Below are 19,538 nucleotides of genomic sequence, written 5' to 3' on the forward strand. Positions count from 1 at the left end.
GTCATCGCCATGTAGGCTGGCAGGCTGCTGAGGTGGCGCGGTGATAGGGCCTTCACAAAGATTTGCATGCCACCACGTAGGCATGCGCTGAGTTGGCTTGAAAACCTCATGTCAATATGTAGGTGCCTGCCTAGCTGGTGCGCTGGCAGCTGCATGGGAGCGGTGGTAGAAACTTGGCTGGTGCGGGCCTGGCTGTGGCCTCATGGATGTCCTCGGCAAGGGCCTTGCCAGGGCCCCGGCAAGGGTCTCGCCATGGCGTCGTGGTCATCCCCAGCAAGGATCTTGCCGGGGGTCTCGTGGGTTTCCTTAGCGAGGAACTCGCCGAGGTTCGTCGTCTTCTAATCCTCATCTGATTTGGAGTGTTTCTTGTCTTCACAAAGATCTGCATGCCATAAAGGAGGCGCCTCCCAAGCCTTGGTCTCAACGTGGTTGGTGGCGTTGGAAGACCTGGGGCTCAAGGGTGGCGCGCCCTGCTGACGTTGGGTAAGCTGCCCCGGCAAGGTCCTTGCCGGGGTTGTGGAGGCTGCCCCGGCAAGGGTCTTGCCGGGGGAAACCACCTCGCCTTCTTGCTCTTTATGCCTCTATCTTGGTGTTGGTCTGACCATCTTGCAGTTTTGATTCCCTGTCCCTGCTCTGCTTAAGCGTGGCCGTGGGAGCGGCTCTGACTGCTCGTGCACAAGTAAGGGGTACAAAGGAACGCCCCTGCTTTAATACACCGATAGTGGCGCTCGCCGCCAGCAGCTGTTGAAGGTCCTCTGGAGACCTGGCGCCGTTGGTGGCCCAGGAGATCGGGGCTCCTAAGGCTCAGAAGGGGATCACCGTGGAGCCGACGCCACCCCATGCTCTGGAGGCAGTGGTTCATGAAGCTCGGGGCGATGGCTTCGAGGTGGCTGCCGGCGGTGAGGCGCCCACTAACGGCTCCGGAGTTACGGGCCAGAAGACCCCGCCAGGCGCCCCTGCCCCTAGGGCCTCTGCCCCGGATGCCCCGCCGAGCGCTCCTCTGCCCGAGGATCACCCTCCGGGGCCTGGTCGGCCCCGCATGAGCCTTGAATCACTCCTGAAGAGGAAGAAATCTTCGTGCCGCAGCGATGGCACCCGTCGGCTGCAGAAGCTGAGGAGATATGTGGCTGTCGATGATTAAGTACCTTGCTTTTGATTCCTTGTGTGCCAAGTTTTATCGTGACCAAGGCCTTGCAGGGCTTCCGCAAAGTCGAAACCTCGGGAGGCGAGCGCCTCCAAGGATCCCAGCTTGACGCCAGCACGCAGCCCTCGGCGCTCAGGCCCTGCGCAGGGCATGATGCCAACTCCGGCTGCCACGATGCAGCAAGGGAGCCCCGGCCCTGAACTTCCTGCTCCTCCTCTCCGCAGCTCAGCCTGTGAGACGGGGGACGCACCGGGGATCCTTCCTATAGTCGTCGCAGCCATGGGTGCGCCCCTTGCGCGACCTTCGTCTTCAGGTTGCGGGGCTACACCGGCCAGCCCTCGGCCGGCGGCGGGCGTGACGCCCGGTGCCTCCTCGGTAGCCCCCAGGGCTGAAGAAGGCCTTGGGGATGCGCTGGCGCTCGCACGCAGGCGCAGTGCCGTGCGCTTCAAGCTCTTCGCTGAGGTGATGCATGCGATGATCCAGCTTGGCGGGGATCTTGCTAATGTTGACACCAGGCTTGAGGCGGAGGGCCGCCGCCTAGCGCATGAGCGGCAGCAGCTGAAGGTTGCCATCAACCTCGGGTGACTTCAGCGCGACGAGGTGATTGTCTCCAACGTATCTATAATTTTTGAATATTCCATGCTATTATATTACCCCTTTTGGATGTTTATGGGTGTTTATTTTACACATATTTATCACTTTTGGGACTAACCTACTAACCGGAGGCCTAGCCCATATTGCTGTTTTTTTTGCCTATTTCAGTATTTCGAAGAAAAGGAATATCAAACGGAGTCCAAACGGAATGAAACCTTCGGGAGCGCGATTTTTGGAACGAACGTGATCTAGAGGACTTGGAGTGCAAGTCAAGAAGCAGCCGAGGCCTCCACGAGATAGGAGGGAGGCCCCCCCCTATAGGGCGCGCCACCCTGTCTCGTGGGCCCCTCGGGTGGCCACCGACATACTTCTTCCTCCTATATAAGCCTACGTACCCCAAAAACATCCAGGGAGCAGACGAAACACAATTTCCACCACCGTAACCTTCTGTATCCGCGAGATCCCATCTTGGAGCCTTCGCCGGCGTTCTGCCGAAGGGGGAATCGACCATGGAGGGCTTCTACATCAACATCCTTGTCCCTCCGATGAGTTGTGAGTAGTTTACCACAGACCTATGGGTCCATAGTTATTAGCTAGATGGCTTCTTCTCTCTTTTTGGATCTCAACACAATGAAAACTCTTTTTGGAGATCTATTCGATGTAAACTCTTTTTGCAGTGTGTTTGTCGAGATCCAATGAATTGTGGGTTTATGATCAAGTTTATCTATGAATAATATTTGAATCTTCTCTGAATTCTTTTGTGTGTGATTGAGTTATCTTTGCAAGTCTCTTCGAATTATCAGTTTGGTTTGGCCTACTAGATTGATCTTTCTTGCCACAGAAGAAGTGCTTAGCTTTGGGTTCAATCTTACGGTGTCCTTACCTAGTGACAGAAAGAGTTGCAAGGCATGTATTGTATTGTTGCCATCGAGGATAACAAGATGGGGTTTATATCATATTTGTTGAGTTTTTTCCTCTACATCGTGTCATCTTTCTTAATGAGTTACTCTGTTCTTATGAACTTAATACTCTAGATGTAGGCAGGAGTCGGTCAATGTGTGGAGTAATAGTAGTAGATGCAGACAGGAGTCAGTCTACTTGTTGCGGACGTGATGCCTATATACATGATCATGCATAGATAATCTCATAATTATTCGCTTTTCTATCAATTGCTCGACAGTAATTTGTTCACCCACCGTAATACTTATGCTATCTTGAGAGAAGCCACTAGTGAAACCTATGGCCCTCGGGTCTATCTCTTATCATATTTGCTTCCAATCTACTTTTATTTGCATCTTTACTTTTTGCATCTATATTATATAATACCAAAAATATATTTATCTTATCTTATTATCTTTATTAGATCTCACTTTTGCAAGTGGCCGTGAAGGGATTGATAACCCCTTTATTGCGTTGGTTACGAGTTCTCAGTTTGTTTGTGTAGGTGCGTGGGACTTTTGAGGAGCCTCCTACTGGATTGATACCTTGGTTCTCAAAAACTGAGGGAAATACTTACGCTACTTTGCTGCATCACCCTCTCCTCTTCGAGGAAAACCAACACAAGCTCAAGACGTAGCAAGAAGGATTTCTGGCGCCGTTGCCGGGGAGGTCTCCGCTCAAGTCAAGACATACCAAGTACCCATCACAAACCCATCTCCCTCGCATTTACATTATTTGCCATTTGCCTCTCGTTTTCCTCTCCCCCACTTCACCCTTGCCGTTTTATTCGCCCTCTCTTTCCCAATCTCCTCCTCTCTTTTTCGTTTGCCTTCCCGTTGCCATGGCCGAATAAAAAAGAACTAAGGGCCCTTTCCTAGGTTCTAGTACCTTGGATAACCCCTCTATCCTCTCTAAGCTCATGAATAATGACGCTATAGAAAGACCCACCGGGGTCTCCAATGAAAGATTGAATAATTTTGATGAGGATGACTCTGAAATTTTTCGCTATTTACTTGATGAGTCTTTAAAAGATGCTTGGGATAGGTTATTAAGGATTCAGGCTAGCTATGTGCCACAATATCAATTGAAGATTACTTAAAAAGTTTTTATGTTGGCTTGCCCGCTTCTTTTAAACAAGCTTTAGATTCTATTTTTGAAGGAAGTTTTCTTGAAAGGGATGCTATAGATACTTATAAAAAAATGAAAACCATATTTGGGCACCCTATGAACGATAAGGTTGAATCAACTACTCTCTTGTGCTTTTATAAAAATGAAATTATTCAAGAGATGAAGTCTAGTTTAGAGGCAAACTTCCGTAACGTGCTTAATCTTACTTCTTCCATTAATGGCCATGTGCTTACCTTAAATAGAAGAATGAATGCTATAGAGAGGAGATCCTCCATTCCTAGTGCCAAAGATGGCACTCGTTAGATCTATCTTTGCTTTTATGCCTAGCTAGGGGCGTTAAACGATAGCGCTAGTTGGGAGGCAACCCAATTTTCTTTATGTTTTTTGTTTTTGCTCCTGTTTAGTAATAAATATTGCATATACCTTCTGTTTGGATGTGTTTTTGTCTTTTAATTAGTGTTTGTGCCAAGTAGAACCTATAGGATAACCTATGATGATAGTTGATTTGATTTTGCTGAAAAACAGAAACTTTGCGCGCACGAATATAATTTTGTTAAATCACAGGAACGTTATTTTGCGTTGATTATTTTTTATGCTGATCAATAAACAAATTTTCCAGGACTTCCTATTTTGATAGGATTTTTAGAGTTCCAGAAGTTTGCGTTAGGTACAGATTGCTACAGACTGTTCTGTTTTTGACAGATCCTGTTTTTCGTGTGCTGTTTGCTTATTTCAATGCATCTATGGCTGTAAAATAGTTTATAAACCATAGAGAAGTTGGAATATAGTAGGTTTAACACCAAAATATATAAAGAATGAGTTAATTGCAGTACCTTATGTGGTGGTTTTTTTTTTCTTTCACTAACGGAGCTTATAAGGTTTCATGTTGAGTTTTGTGTTGTGAAGTTTTCAAGTTTTGGGTAAAGCATTTATGGACTATGGAATAAAGGGTGGCAAGAGCCTAAGCTTGGGGATGCCCAAGGCACCCTAAGATATTCAAGGATAGCCAAAAGCCTAAGCTTGGGGATGCCCCGGGAAGGCATCCCCTCTTTCGTCTTCGTTCATTGGTAACTTTACTTGAAGCTATATTTTTATTCGCCACATGATATGTGTTTTGCTTGGAGCGTCGTGTATTATATTAGTCTTTGCCTTTTAGTTTACCACAATCATCCTTGCTGTACACACCTTTTGGGAGAAGCCACTTTTGTTAGAATTTGCTAGAATACTCTATGTGCTTCACTTATATCTTTTGAGCTTGATAGTTTTTGCTCTAGTGCTTCACTTATATTTTTTAGAGCACGGTGATGACTTAATTTTGAAGAAATTACTAGTCTCTCATGCTTCACTTATATCATTTTGAGAGTCTTTTAGAACAGCATGGTATTTGCTATGGTTTTAAAGTTGGTCCTAAAATGATGAACATCCAAGTTGGATATAATAAAAACTATCATAGAAAGTGAATTGGATGCTATGATCATTTTGATGCTTGATAATTGTTTTGAGACATGGAGGTAGTGATATTAAAGTCATGCTAGTTGGGTGATTATGGATTTGAAGAATGCTTGTGTTGAAGTTTGAGATTCCCGTAGCATGCACGTATGGTGAACCACTTTGTGATGAAGTTGGAGCACAATTTTATTTATTGATTGTCTTCCTTATGAGTGACGGTCGGGGACGAGCGATGGTCTTTTCCTACCAATCTATCCCCCTAGGAGCATGCGCGTAGTGCTTTGGTTTTTGATGACTTCTAGATTTTTGCAACAAGTATATGAGTTCTTTTGACTAATGTTGAGTCCATGGATTATATGCACCCTTTCACCCTTCCATCATTGCTAGCCTTTCTTGTGCTGTGCAACTTTCGCTGGTACCATACACCCACCATTTACCTTCCTCAATACAGCCACCATACCTACCTATTATGGCATTTCCATAACCATTTCGAGATATATTTCCATGCAACTTTCCACCATTCCGTTCATATGACACGCATTACTTTTGTCATATTGCTCTTTGCATGATCATGTAGTTGATATTGTATTTGTGGCAAGACCACCTTCATAATTTTCATACATGTCACTCTTGATTCATTGCATATCCCGGTACACCGCCGGAGGCATTCATATAGAGTCATATCTTGTTCTACCTTTGAGTTGTAAATCCATAAAAGTGTGATGATCTTCATTATTAGAGCATTTTCCTAGCGAGGAAAGGATGATGAAGACTATGATTCCCCCACAAGTCGGGATGAGACTTCGGACTTTATGAAAAAAGGCCAAAAAGGAAAAAAAAGGCCAAAGAAAAAAAGAGAAAAAAAAAGAGAAAAAAAGAGAAAAAAAGAAAAAGAAAAAAATATAATAAGAGAAAAGGAGAGAAGGGACAATGGTACTATCTCTTTTTCCACACTTGTGCTTCAAAATAGCACTATGATCTTCATGATAGAGAGTCTCATATGTTGTCATTTTTCATGTACTAGTGGGAATTTTTCATTATAAAACTTGGCTTGTATAATCAAATGATGGGCTTCCTCAAAGTGCCCTAGGTCTTCGTGAGCAAGAAAGTTGGATGCACACCCACTTAGTTTCTTTTGTTGAGCTTTCATATATTTATAGCTCTAGTGCATCCGTTGCATGGCAATCCCTACTCACTCACATTGATATCTATTAATGGGCATCTCCATAGCCCGTTGATACGCCTAGTTGATGTGAGACTATCTTCTCCTTTTTTTTCTTTCCCACAACCACCATTCTATTCCACATATTGCTTTCCAATAGCCTGCACCTCGGGAGCTCTCGAGCCACGATGACTGCGGCCCACATGTTTGCCTGTTCCCTGCGCGTGTGCGGTGCGGTTGCTGCAGCGTAGTTTGTAGACCGCGCGACGGCGCGGTTGTGGTGCGACGCCTGTGGGGAAGGCTATGCCCTGCGACCCCCGCGGCCGGCCGCCCCAGGCAGAGTGCGGGCCGCGAGCAGGGCGGAGTGGAGATCCTCCTCGTCGGCAGGCGTCATCATGGAGGCCCGAACCACCCAGTGCTCGAAATGTGCCCTCGGGGCGTCGGCCATGGCGTTGGTGGAGCGGCGGGGGACTGGTCGACGGAAGAGAAGACCTGAGGCACCCCTACGTGACGTGCCAAATGTCAGATTACAGGTTTCACAAACCCTTGAGAGGTTCGAACTCTGGGGTACCTGCGGAGATCTCAACCTACCCAGCCTGCCTTCTCGTGATCCTCCTAAGCCTAGCACTTCGAGCTTGAACAGAGAGAGAGACACGGCAGTTTATCCTGGTTCGGGCCACCTTGCGGTGTAATACCCTACTCCAGCGTTTTGGTGGATTGCCTCGGAGGGCTGAGGATGAATCTCTACTCCTAATGGAGCAGTTGATGAATAGTCCGCGCGGTTTATTTCGTCATCATCCCATCTGTGCCAAAAAAAACCTTGGCCAAAAAAACTCTCCTGCCCAGAGCAGATCGATCTCCACCGCCGACCAGACCTTCGCATGCCCGATCTCACGCTCGATCGCACGCGCGATCCACCCCTACTCCCCCTCCCCGGCCGATCCATCCCGGTGCCCCGGCTGATCCACCCCTACGCCCCCTCCGCGGCCGATCCAAACCTTCGCCGTCGCGCTAGCAGGAGGCGGCTATCTGCTGTGGGATCGGGCGAGGTGACGCCGGCGATCACGACCCCGATCCGACGGCGACCCCCTTCTGCTCTTCTCCCTCTCCTCTAGGGTTTTGGTGCCGCCATCTCCGCACTTCCAGAAGGAGATCGGGAGAGGCTGAGCCCAGAGCTAGATGAAGGAGAAGAGAATGTCCATGGATCATTAAGGGGCGGCGGCGACACGAGGCTGATGAAGGTGTTTGTAGGTGGCCTGGCGTGGGAGACGAGCAAGGAGGGCGTGCGCGTCCACTTCGAGCACTTCAGCGAGATCCTCGAGGCCGTCGTCATCGCCGACAAGGGCACCGGCAGATCCAAGGGCAGCAAATTCGTGAGTACTCACCCAAACAATTCTCTCTTCCGCTCATCATCAATTGATCTTCAGTAGTTAATTCTCTTGATTAATTATTCAGTCCAGTTAATTGATGCTATGCCTAAATGGATGCTTGGTAAGTTATGTTCTGGAGGCGGAGGCGGCCATCAAGACATGGTGAATGGCGTCCAGAGGGCCAACTGCAACCTAGCTCGCCTACCTTGGGATCCAGAGGTCCAAGGCACCACAACCAACTGCCTCTGCATCCATATTCTGGTAATTTATTAGTTCGATGCTTTGATTAGCTATTACTGAATTATATGATTAGTTAGGGAGAATTAAGTGCCAGGCCCGTCTTAGTTTGATTGTTAGTCGTTGACCATGTGCAGTCAATTAATTAGATGCTTTCATTAACTTCTAATTTGCTGAATTATTATTGGTTAAGCACCGTGCAGGTATTCATTTGATTGTTAGTCGTTGACCATTAGCATCAAGCTAGCTAGGTGTGCGTGCATGCTACACATATATATCAGTTGTTGCAAGTTACAATCATCTGCCAACTCTCTTTTCAGGAAAAAAAGATGCCAACTTAATTAATCACTCATGTCGAATTGTAGACGCACTGACCAGACGATGCAAAGTTACTGTTTAGTTTGACATTTTTAGTAGAAGGTTTAGTGTCAATCTAGATTTGCTAGGACTAATTTGAAAACTACCGGTGTTATAGATTTGCTAGGACTAATTGATCTGCTTGCATGCCTAATGCCCTTTGTGATGTTTTCCACTATCAAGATTACACTTCTAGAAAATGTGTTTATTTTGTTAGTTTCAATCTATAACAAAATCTAATTTGATTCCACTCTGGACAATCTACAAACAGATGCTAATTCTCCATGATTATTAAGTTGTCCGAAATCTTAATTCCGTCTTTCCTATTGCTGGTTTATTTCAGTTTAGTGTGGTAATCGGCAACAACCAAGTTAACAAATCTTAACTGAAGTATGTGTTTTAAATCTTCGGTGGTGATTTTTTTTTCTTGTGAGTAGACCAATACAAACTGTAGTATGTATTCTGAATTTTGTTCATGTGATTAGATGCATATGAACTGAACTACTGAAGCTCTGTTATTCTTTCTAAGGCGACAATGGCCGCAACTCCATCTAAACTCGAAACAGATATCGGCCATCTCTTATTCTTTCTAAATCTTAACAGAGGAAAAATTTCACAAGCTTTAGATGGAGTCTGGCGTGTTATTCAAATTTGATTCAGAATAGAAACAGATATCGGAAACTTGAATGTACTAACGTGACATGATTCAGATTGCATTGGCTGACATATGTAATGATCTTCATATAAAAGGGGAAATTAAATCAATCACATGTACCTCCGGGTTGCCCGACGCATATGTTTGAGAAGCAGTACATGAGATTACCGAGGAAAGCTATGAAGAGAAGCATACAAATATACTAAGATGACACCTGATTCCCTAGGTGTGCATGACATACTGATCATCATTTGAACTAATCTATGATCTTGTTTGCAATTTCAGGGTGGTGTAGCAAGCAAGCAAGAATTGGAGAGGTATCATTATGAGCTAATCTGGACCATGTACAGAGTTGACAATAGTTCAAAAAATATCTGTGCACTGAAGGTTGAGATTCCAATTCACATGTACATTGTTCTGCATTTTCTACAGTCTTCGGTGCATGCTTGGAGAAGAGGCTAAGATGAGAGGCTTCAATCTGGAGATGACAAGGATAGTCACCTGGTGCAACTAAAGGTTCGGTTTCATACTTGTGAAGTTGTGATGATATTGTTCAGGTAGTACTCCCTGACTGATTTCACTTGTACTATTTCTTCACAGAAGGTACTAAGATATCTTGTCATACTAATATTTAATTTCTACTGATACTTTGTGAAAATACTCAGTTTTCTTATACTAAAATATACCTGTTTACTTTTGTACTGAAATGTACCTTCTTACAAATATTTCATAGGAAGGAGGAGGTTAAGGGAGAAAAAGGCATGTGGAGACACGAGCCAGCTCAAGGAGAAGTTAACCCATAAATTACTTAAATAATAATTTAATAAACCTCTAATTTACCTTACAGAATAAAAGGCCTATGATGAAAGAATAGCATCCAGAAAAAATACAACTAGATAACGGCACAATTTCATATGTGAGAATGACAAATTAGAGAGCTTAAACATTAAGTTGCCTCCAAAGCTTTGCAAACCGCAATGGTACAAAACTAAGTTCAGTTCTTACTGGTTTCTTACTGCATGAAGAACTCTCGTCGTTACCATTTTCCAAACCTGTAGCAAGCAATGCATTAGATGACAATTCAAATTATTGGACACCAAGACTGCTGAGAAGCATTATTGTAACAAACATGGAAAGAGCTTACATCCATGACATCATCATCCCCATGCCTCTGACTTTTATCCCTTTGTTCAGGTGTCAAGTAGTTGGCCATTGGCGGAAGTTAGGTCCAGGGGGAGACTCCGGTGTCCAGGAACTCTGCCCAGGAAAGACGTCAATCATAAGTTCCAGGTAAATTCCACTAACCAACCCTTTGCACAAAGAATTTATAGAATTGATAAGAAAGTGGAAAACAGGTGCTCAGGCAAGTAGTAACATACAAAGCACACGATGGAAGAGATGGCGTTCCCAGAGATGTGAATCACATGGGTGCGGCATCAAGAATGGTGAGAAGTCTGTGAACTTGTTCATCCTCCATGTAGACCCATCCTTCAAAAACAATGTTTTTTACAGATCAGCATAAGAAGCACCAGTTATAGCTTGACCACAACATGGAGAAGAAAACTTTATTTGACTTAAGAAATCATTTCACTTTGGTGACACAATGTGAAATCTCCAAACAGTCCAACAAGATCAGATACATAAAAGACTATCTTTCCCGACAGCATACATCTTTAATCTTACAACACTGATTCAATCGAATAATATCCTTTGTTCTTCATGCATTTTCCTTTCTTTTTATTTTGATACTATCTCCAAACTTTGTGACAACATGATCAGATATTATCAGATAGTAGAGAAAATCTAACATATATTTGCTTGGATTACCTAGCTGCAAAGCAGAATCTGAACTGGAAGACACATCCACACATAATCATGTGGTACCAGGAAATTACCGAAACTCTTTCTACAGTCTTCGGTGCATGCTTGGAGAAGAGGCTAAGATGAGAGGCTTCAATCTGGAGATGACAAGGATAGCCACCTGGTGAAACTAAAGGTTCGGTTTCATACTTGTCAAGTTGTGATGATATTGTTCAGGTAGTACTCCCTGACTGATTTCACTTGCACTATTTCTTCACAGAAGGTACTAAAATATCTTGTCATGCTAATATTTAATTTCTACTGATACTTTGTGAAAATACTCAGTTTTCTTATACTAAAATATACCTGTTTACTTTTGTACTGAAATGTACCTTCTTACAAAGATTTCATAGGAAGGAGGAGGTTAAGGGAGCAAAAGGCATGTGGAGACAAGAGCCAGCTCAAGGAGAAGTTAACCCATAAATTATTGAAATAATAATTTAATAAACCTCTAATTTACCTACAGAATAAAAGGCCTATGATGAAAGAATAGCATCCAGAAAAAATACAACTAGATAACGGTTGTAACAACAAGAAATTATATGACCAAGAACATAACTGAAGAAGTGTGATTAAGGGGGAGCTTTGGAATAGATAAAAGCAGTCTCAAGCACCAATAGGATATGAAAATAGCAATGCTCATCCAGACTCATCTCTTTGGTTCTAACAGTTGCATAACTCTAGGGGTCCCTAACGGCTTTGTACATCCCAGTCATAGTGAAATTTCAGTTTTCAGTTCACAAACATCTTTCGGAGAAGTGACATTACCACACATGGCCATTGAACATGAGGATTGTCCAAGGTTCCACCAAATACACAAACGACACCTGAACAGGTGCGGAAGGGCACATATCAGTATGGCCCGTGTGGGGTTCAGGGATTACCATTTTTGCGAGCTCTGCGAGGACGCTGGAGGCGTGGTCGGCATGGCGTCACGAGAAGCAGTGGTGGATGGCGTCGACCTGCGTGCGGACCCTGCCGGGCGACCGCCTCCTGGGAGTGGAGGCAGACGATCTCGGGGCCGAAGGAGCCCTCGTAGTCCTTGTTGTCTTCATGGGCATCGGTGTTTCCGAGCGGCGACGAGACGACGGCGGCGGCGGCCGAGACAGACTGCGCTTCTGTGCCTTGCGTCGCGAGCGCTGGGGTGCTTGTCGAAGGCCGGGGAGGGGGAGGGCATAAGCAAAGAGGTGGGCTGGTGCAGGGAGAGGAGGGCCCGGACGCCGCCGTCGAGGGGAGGGGAGGCACCATGGATGGGAGTAGCTGTGAGGGGAGAAGGTGAGAGGAGCGGCTCTGAGTGGAGAAAGTGAGTGGCTGTACTATGAGGATAAGTTTTTTTAGTTTGTGAAAAATTTGGTTTGTCTCACTTTTATTTACATGTTTATAATATAAAAATGTCATTTATATGTTTATATATTTATATGCTTCAGATTTCTGGATAAGTGTTTCAACTGATGGATTCGGATGAAACTTTCAAAATGTCAACTGACACTGCCATTGATGTAACGATATCATCAAGTTTTACTCAACTACAAGATGAGATGCATACAAATAACTATTATTTTTTGTATGTGTGATGCACATGATAACTTAAAGGGTGTATTTTTATATATGTTTATTTTTGAAGAATGAAATGGATTATGTCGATGTTTAAAAAGAATCCATCGACAAGGGTCCCGAGGCGACGTCGTTCGGAGGAGACGAAAATTCAGCGAGTTTTATAGAGTGAAAAACGTGCAAGCGAGGATAGCCCATAATAAGAACATTAAAGGCAAAATAAATAAATGTTACACATGGGATATTATTTTTACTGTGATTATCGTTCTGTTCTTTCATCCATTTTTTTATTCATGTGATTTGGCTCATTGTGATATCATAACGGCAGATTATGTCTGCACCCCTAAAGATATTACCATCATTGCATCAATCATGTATGTTATGAAAAAAGTTTGCAAAACATTAACATTGCCAATGAAATGGATTTAAATTATTTTCCATTTGTTATCTTTTATATACATGCAAATTTTAACACCTGTTATGTTTATATATAATACCAGCAAAATACTTAAATGGCCGTGGTGAGTATTCTCCGTTACACATTTTAAGACCTTCAACTGAAGTATTCATGTTAACTACATATATTGCTTGTGTAAGATGGTTATGAGTTGAGGAAGAAGTTTTTATTATGCTTGCTCAAATATCATACAAATAAAGCTAAAAACAACATTACTGATATTGTGCGAGAATTTCTTAATCGAATCAAGAATATCTTAATTAGTAATAATTCTTAGTTGGATCATCGCTCTTATGTATGAATCATCAACTTGCTTTTATGATCTATTTATATTGCAAGTAAAGTGGACTTCAATTATTACGCGGTTGCACTCGTGCTATTGTGTCTTTATTACATGTAAAATTTAACATGTGTTTATATAACTCCAGTGAAATATTTCAAAAGCCCGTGACAACGCACGGGCATTCTACTAGTTAGTACAGTGGATGACCTGGCTTCAGGAGGTGAGGTGTTCTTGAGCTCGAGAGAGCTGGTGAGATGGTCGGGTGAGAATGGATCCGATCCCCTCTATGGTGGTGGCTAAGTCCTATTTATAGTGGCCTTGGTCCTCTTCCCAAAGGTTAGCAGGAAGCGATCCCACAACGGCCAGATTTGAAAGGGTACAAGTAGTACAGCTTATCCTAACAAAAGTAGTCTTCTCCTGCGAAAAGCCTCTGGTCGTGACACTGCGGTGGGCTTGGGGATGACCTCCGTCCTGCCGTCCTGGCAGTCTTGGTCTTGTTGCACTAGAATGGAAACCTTTGGCTGATTCCTCGGGACTCCGCGCCTGCGTCTTGCCTCCCTTGCACCAAAGAGGAAACCTGCGCTCTGCACCCGTCGGCGCCCGCCTGGCACCCGCCTGGCCTTGGTCGTCATGGCTCACGTCAGCTGAGCCTCGGGAGGGTTAACTTGCATAGAACTCTTCGCCCCTCGGGAGCCAGCCTGAAGAGGCCGATCCCCTCGGGGTTCTTCGCATCATCCGTCTCCCGAGGCTTGGCCCCTCGCGAGGGTCTTGAGCTATTGATGTTGAAGCTGGGCCGTGCCAGGCCGTCGCTGGAGCCACGTGGTGGTCCACAGGCAGGCAAGTCTGGATACCCCTGTATCCAGAATGCCGACACTTTCGCCTATATACTATTATACCCTAGAAACATCAGGGGGAGCCACAAAACCACTTTTCCACCGCCGCAACCTTCTGTACCCGTGAGATCCCATCTTGTGGCCTTTTCCAGCAATCCGCCAGAGGGCGAATCGGTCATGGAGGACTTCTGCATCAACACCATTGCCTCTCCGATGAAGTGTGAGTAGTTTACTACAGACCTTCGGGTCCGTAGTTATTAGCTAGATGGCTTCTTCTCTCTCTTTGATTCTCAATACAAAGTTCTCCTCAATGTTCTTGGAGATCTATTTGATGTAATACTCTTTTGCGGTGTGTTTGCCGAGATCCGATGAATTGTGGATTATGAACTTGTTTATCTATGAATACTATTTGGTTCTTCTTTGAATTCTTATATGCATGATTTGATATCTTTGCAATTCTTATATTTAGTTTATCCTACTAGATTGATCTTTCTTGCAATGGGAGAAGTTTTTAGATCTGGGTTCATTCTTGCGGTGTCCTTTCCCAGTGATAGTAGGGGCAGCAAGGCACGTATTGTATTGTTGCCATCGAGGATAAAAAGATGGGGTTTATATCTTATTGCTTGAGTTTATCCCTCTACATCATGTCATCTTCCTTAATGTGTTACTCCGTTATTATGAATTTAATACTCTATATGCATGTTGGATAGCAGACGATGTGTGGAGTAATAGTAGTAGATGCAGAATCCTTTCGGTCTACTTGACCTAAACGTGATGCCTATGTTCATGATCATTGACTTAGATGTCTTTATAATTATGTGCTCTTATATCAATTCCTCGGCAGTAATTTGTTCACCCACCGTAATACAAGTTATCTTGAGAGAAGCCACTAGTAAAACCTATGGCCCCTGGGTCTCTTTTCTATCATATTACATCTCTTTTATTTACATCGCATCTCGTTTACTATTTTGCAATCTTTAACTTTCCAATCTATACAACAAAAATACCAAAAATACTCACTTTTATATCGCTATTAGATCTCACTTTTGTGAGTAACCGTGAAGGGATTGACAACCCCTTTATCGCATTGGTTGCAAGGTTCTTAATTGTTTGTGCAGGTACTAGGTGACCAGTGTGTCATCTCCTCCTGGATTGATACCTTTGTTCTCAAAACCGAGGGAAATACTTACGCTACTTTGCTGCATCACCCTTTCCTCTTCAACGGAAAACCAACGCATGCTCAAGAGGTAGAAAGAAGGATTTCTGGTGCCGTTGCCAGGGAGATCTACGCCAAGTCAAGCCATACCAAGTACCCATCATAAACTATTCTCCCTCGCATTATATTATTTGCCATTCGCCTCTCCTTTTCCTCTCCCCCACTTCTAAAATGATTTTTGAAAACCTTTGCCGTTTCTTCGCCTTTCTTTCGTTCGACCTTTTGTTCGCTTGTTTTACCATGTGCCTTACTTTTGCTCGCATCTTCGCTTGCTAAAGGTTTATGGATCCTCATCCACTTGCTAATAGCTTTAAGAGATCCAATTATGATGGACCTATTGCTTGTGAGTTGAGTGCACTAGATTATCTTTATGAGGTTTTGCTTGAAATTCATGAATCTGAAAATTGTGATGAAGTACTTTATGAAGTGATTCACGATAGATCTTTGAATAAAAAGCATGATTGCAATGATTTTACTATAAATTCTATTGATGTCAATTGTGCTAAAAAATTGCAAAACCCTAATCTTGCGGATGCTAGTTTTGCTATGTCTACTATTTGTTGCAATGATCATGATTGGGGTGATTCTTCTTATAATCCTAAAAATTTATTTTAGCCCCATAATGAATATTAGATTGATAATAGTGATTGCAATATTATTGATAGTGGGTTTGGAAGAGTGTCAGCTTTAGATCCCACATATTTGGAGAATGTTCAATCTTATGAATTTTTTGATAAAAGTGGGTTTGGAGAGGTCATGACTTTAGTTAATGTTAATCCCACTATTTTGGAAGAGTGACAACTTCGCATGCATGTGGATCGTGTTAAAAATATTTTATGTGTGTCACACCCTAGCTAGTTCATGCACTAGAGTGCTTGCATCATGTTTATCATTCATCAGAAACTTGAAATGGGGATGACAGAATCCCCAGCACCCCCTGAAACCAACTAGGGTTTACTAAAAATATTTCCAATGAACCTGAAATGCCCTTCTAAAATGTTCATCACCTCTACCTTGGTCTTAAACCACTGCCAAAAGTGATGCACAAATTTCTAGGTCATCCTAAGGTCACTGGATTAAATCATTAGTTATTTGAGCTTGGGCATTTAAATAATATAAAATATTTCAAATGCTCAAATAATCCCAAACTAAAATGTTCCATGCTGGATATATTCCAAACAGTGGCCATGTGCAGTTTGGTGATTTTTGGAGATGCCTAAGTATTTTTAGAAATGCAACAAACCTACAGAAATAAAATAAAATAGAAATAAATGAAAAACCCACTTACCTGGCCAAACCCACGCCCCGGCCCACCTGGCGGCCCAGCACTATGTTGGCCCGTGCCAGCCAGCTGCTTCGTCCCCGCCAAGCAGGCAGGGAGGTGATGCCGACGAGCGCGAGCTCGCCACGGCACCACCTGCTTGCCGCTTCGCCGCTGGACGGGCTGGACGACCTCCACGTCGCGCCCCCGACCCCCTGGACACGTCCACTCGCCCCCTGTCTCTCACCCTCACTCCCCTCCGCCATGGCCGACGCTGCTGCAGCCACGCCGCCGACATAGCCGTAGCCACCGACGTCTCTGCACTGCCCGACCGTGTCCACGAGCTCCGCCACCATCCTCTCCGTCGAGCAGGCCGAGCCCCGAGCGCTCGCACGCTCTGCACCGCCTCCACCAACCCCGTCTTCGTCGATCATCGCCGGAGATCCACTTCGCCGTCGCTGTCGCAGCAGCCCGTCCCCGACCTCGCCGTCAACCCCGTTGCAACCACCGTGAGCCTGGCTACCTCCCCATCCTCTCTGTTTTCTCTCTCGAGCCCCGTAGCGACTGCACGAAGCTCACCCGCACGCGCCGCCACCGAGCTCGTCGCCGACGAGGCTCCGGCCATGCCATGACCGCGCCACCTTGTCCGTTAACCCTACCGCGCCCCCAGGAGCTCACCGCACTACTCCACGCGCCTCGCCGTGCCTCCTAGCGACGAGTCCAAGCTTGCCCGAGCTCCGTCCGCCGCCAAACTCGTCGCCGGCGTCGTTTCCGGCGACGCCGAGCCCAACCACCACCACCACTGGACGCGGCTCACTCCCCGCATCACGTAGATGTGCTCCGCCGTTGATTTGGTCGCCGGAGCACAAAACCCGCACCGCACCGCCGCGTTTGGCCTCGCCGGCAGCTAAACGCCGGTGAGTTTGACCCCGCTGACCCCGTTTGACCACGGGTGGGCCGAGTTTGACCCCCCTAGGTGAATGACAGGTGGGACCGAGCCCTGCTAATTAACTAGGATTAGTACTGATTAAAAATAGTTAGATTAATAACACTGACACGTGGGACCCACTGGTCAGGTTTGACCTGGACCGTCCTCGTTGACCACTAACGTCACCCTGACGTAATGCTGATGCAGTAATTTAATTGCTGGAATTATTCTTATACAGGAAATTCCAGAAAATACCACAAACTTCAAAAAATCATAGAAATTAATTTGTAGCTCCAAATGCAAAGTGTTATATATGAAAAAAGATCAGAAAAATCCAATCTATCCATCTGTACTGGTTTCATGCATGTTTAAACAAGTTAACCTGCTGTTTAGTGAAGAGCAAGATAAAGCACTTTAAAGGGCCATGTATGAGCTTGAAACTTGAATCTTTGATTCAAAATGGTTCAAACCCATCTGGTCTTAGTTGCACTAGCCCAATACACTCATTTTGCCATGTCTCATGCATGCATAATATTTTTGCACATTGTGTGGTGATGATTGAATATCGGTGCTCTCTGTGGCAGGTTCTGCCCCCGAGGAGTATCGTGAATACCCTAACGAAGAGCAATACCAGTCCACGGACCCGCAAGGCAAGCAACCAATCATTTGATCATATCGATACAATCCCATGTTCTCGCCTCTGCTCTCTTTTACTGCATTAAGACAACGCGATTCAAACTGCTGTGTGCTACGGTAGTTGAACCCATTTCCTCTGCATGGCCTGTCATTGCCATAGTAACTAGATGAAACCCACTAGCATGTGTAGGAGTTGATTGAGCCATGTGTATGTGTTGTTCCTACCTTGCTATGCCTGCTATGCTTAGAGTTGTGTCAGGTCTGGTTCATCTGGGTGATGGGCTAGAGTGAAATGATCATGTCGGTAATGAGAGTGATGTGTTGAACATGATTTGGTAAAGGTGTCGATGAGAGGCCATGTAGGAGTACATGGTGGATTGTTTCATTGGAACCGTCCTTAAGCACCGAGATCTGTATATGTGATTTAAGAGTCATCTACTACCATACATTGGGATCCTTAATTGACTCGCTCAACTTCTTATCCACCCTAGTCCTCTGTCCAGGAGTTGCGAGTAGTTTCTGGTGTTTGTAGCTTACTGGAGGCCGTGGGCAGCGCTGACCCGTGGGGTGGGCTGTGATGCGGTAGGTATGTGGCACGGTGTACCGGATGCCCGTTAGGTATCTTGGGAGCGCTGCACACATCATTCGGGGCCGTATATGGAAACCTCGGCCTAACTCCCTACGGATGGAACCTGGATAGGTGATAAACCTAGACTAGAGACTTAGGTGTTTAGGTAGGTCGTGGTCTACACCCACGTCGGCTTTCGCTTGAAGTCTGCCGAGCACATGTCGTGTGCAGATGCTAAGTGGTGGAAACATGTATGAATAAGTACACCCCTGCAGGGTTAACATCATCTATTCGAATTGCCGCGTCCGCGGTAAAGGACTACTTGGTTGCCTATACAGTTCATAGACAAGTAAATGGATACTACTAAAAGCCTTAAGATAAGCGTGAGTGCCGAGGATGGCTCTTCCGTAGGATGACGGAGGTGGATCCTTGGTAGTGTATTGAAGTGGTGAGTAGTGGACTTGAGTGCGCAAAACCATTTCAAGTTGGAGTCTCGTAGGATAGCTTAGCCAAGAGTCAAAGCTGGCTTGCTGCAATAGCCCCACCATCCCTTCTTGATAATGTGCATGTATGTAGGATCTGATGTAAGTCTTGCTGAGTACCTTTGTACTCATGTTGCTTAATTTACAATTTACAGAAGATGCTACAACCCCTTCTGATGGGTTCTTCATAGACGTCGATGTCGACGAGTAGGCTGAAGCCCAGGTGGTGATCCTGAGCTCACGATGGACCATGTAGTATAGTCAGGCTTACCCAAGCCTCTTTTATTTTCCTAGTTGTCTGTACGCAGACAAGTTACTTCCGCCGTTGGCTTGTATGTTTGTATGACTTGAATGCTGGGTTGTGTGACCCGTACTTGTGTGTATGATATGTATGGCTCTCTGAGCCTTTAAATAAAGTACTTGAG

The 19,538-nt window shown here is 45.0% G+C and overlaps 1 protein-coding gene and 1 long non-coding RNA gene across 8 annotated transcripts; one reads left to right on the forward strand and one right to left on the reverse strand.

Annotated features, from left to right (window-relative positions):
- Positions 1–7,216: 7,216 nt before the first annotated feature.
- LOC123069785 (uncharacterized) lies at positions 7,217–13,330 on the forward strand. 5 transcript variants are annotated; one of them, XR_006432966.1, is made up of 7 exons: positions 7,218–7,789; positions 7,872–8,047; positions 9,321–9,352; positions 9,468–10,325; positions 10,391–10,480; positions 10,867–11,031; positions 12,323–13,330. It is a non-coding gene; the product is annotated as an uncharacterized lncRNA (long non-coding RNA). The 5 variants fall into 5 exon arrangements; XR_006432970.1 differs by lacking the exon at positions 12,323–13,330 and having other exon boundaries at positions 9,468–9,551; positions 9,769–10,325; positions 10,867–11,387; XR_006432968.1 differs by lacking the exon at positions 12,323–13,330 and having other exon boundaries at positions 7,217–7,789; positions 10,399–10,480; positions 10,867–11,387.
- On the reverse strand, positions 9,817–12,222 carry LOC123069784 (uncharacterized). 3 transcript variants are annotated; one of them, XR_006432964.1, is made up of 4 exons: positions 11,780–12,222; positions 10,415–10,523; positions 10,180–10,292; positions 9,817–10,087 (listed from the first exon to the last, which is right to left on the reverse strand). XR_006432964.1 is itself a non-coding variant. In XM_044492725.1 (2 exons), the coding sequence occupies exons 1-2, from the start codon at positions 12,141–12,143 to the stop codon at positions 10,456–10,458; spliced, it is 432 nt and encodes a 143-aa protein (XP_044348660.1). In that variant the 5' UTR covers positions 12,144–12,222; the 3' UTR covers positions 9,817–10,455. The 3 variants fall into 3 exon arrangements, 1 of the variants encoding a protein (XP_044348660.1); XR_006432963.1 differs by having other exon boundaries at positions 9,817–10,292; XM_044492725.1 differs by having other exon boundaries at positions 9,817–10,523.
- Positions 13,331–19,538: the final 6,208 nt, after the last annotated feature.

Source organism: Triticum aestivum, chromosome 3B, assembly GCF_018294505.1.
Source record: "Triticum aestivum cultivar Chinese Spring chromosome 3B, IWGSC CS RefSeq v2.1, whole genome shotgun sequence".
Classification (NCBI taxonomy): Eukaryota; Viridiplantae; Streptophyta; class Magnoliopsida; order Poales; family Poaceae; genus Triticum; species Triticum aestivum.

Bases quoted from the DNA above. Each gene is read 5' to 3' on its own strand.
- LOC123069784 (XM_044492725.1), bottom strand. From the start codon at position 12,143: ATGGTGCCTCCCCTCCCCTCGACGGCGGCGTCCGGGCCCTCCTCTCCC. The intron at 10,524-11,779 runs GTAATCCCTGAA...TTGTTTTTGAAG, and splicing joins TCGCAGAGCTCGCAAAAATG to GATGGGTCTACATGGAGGAT.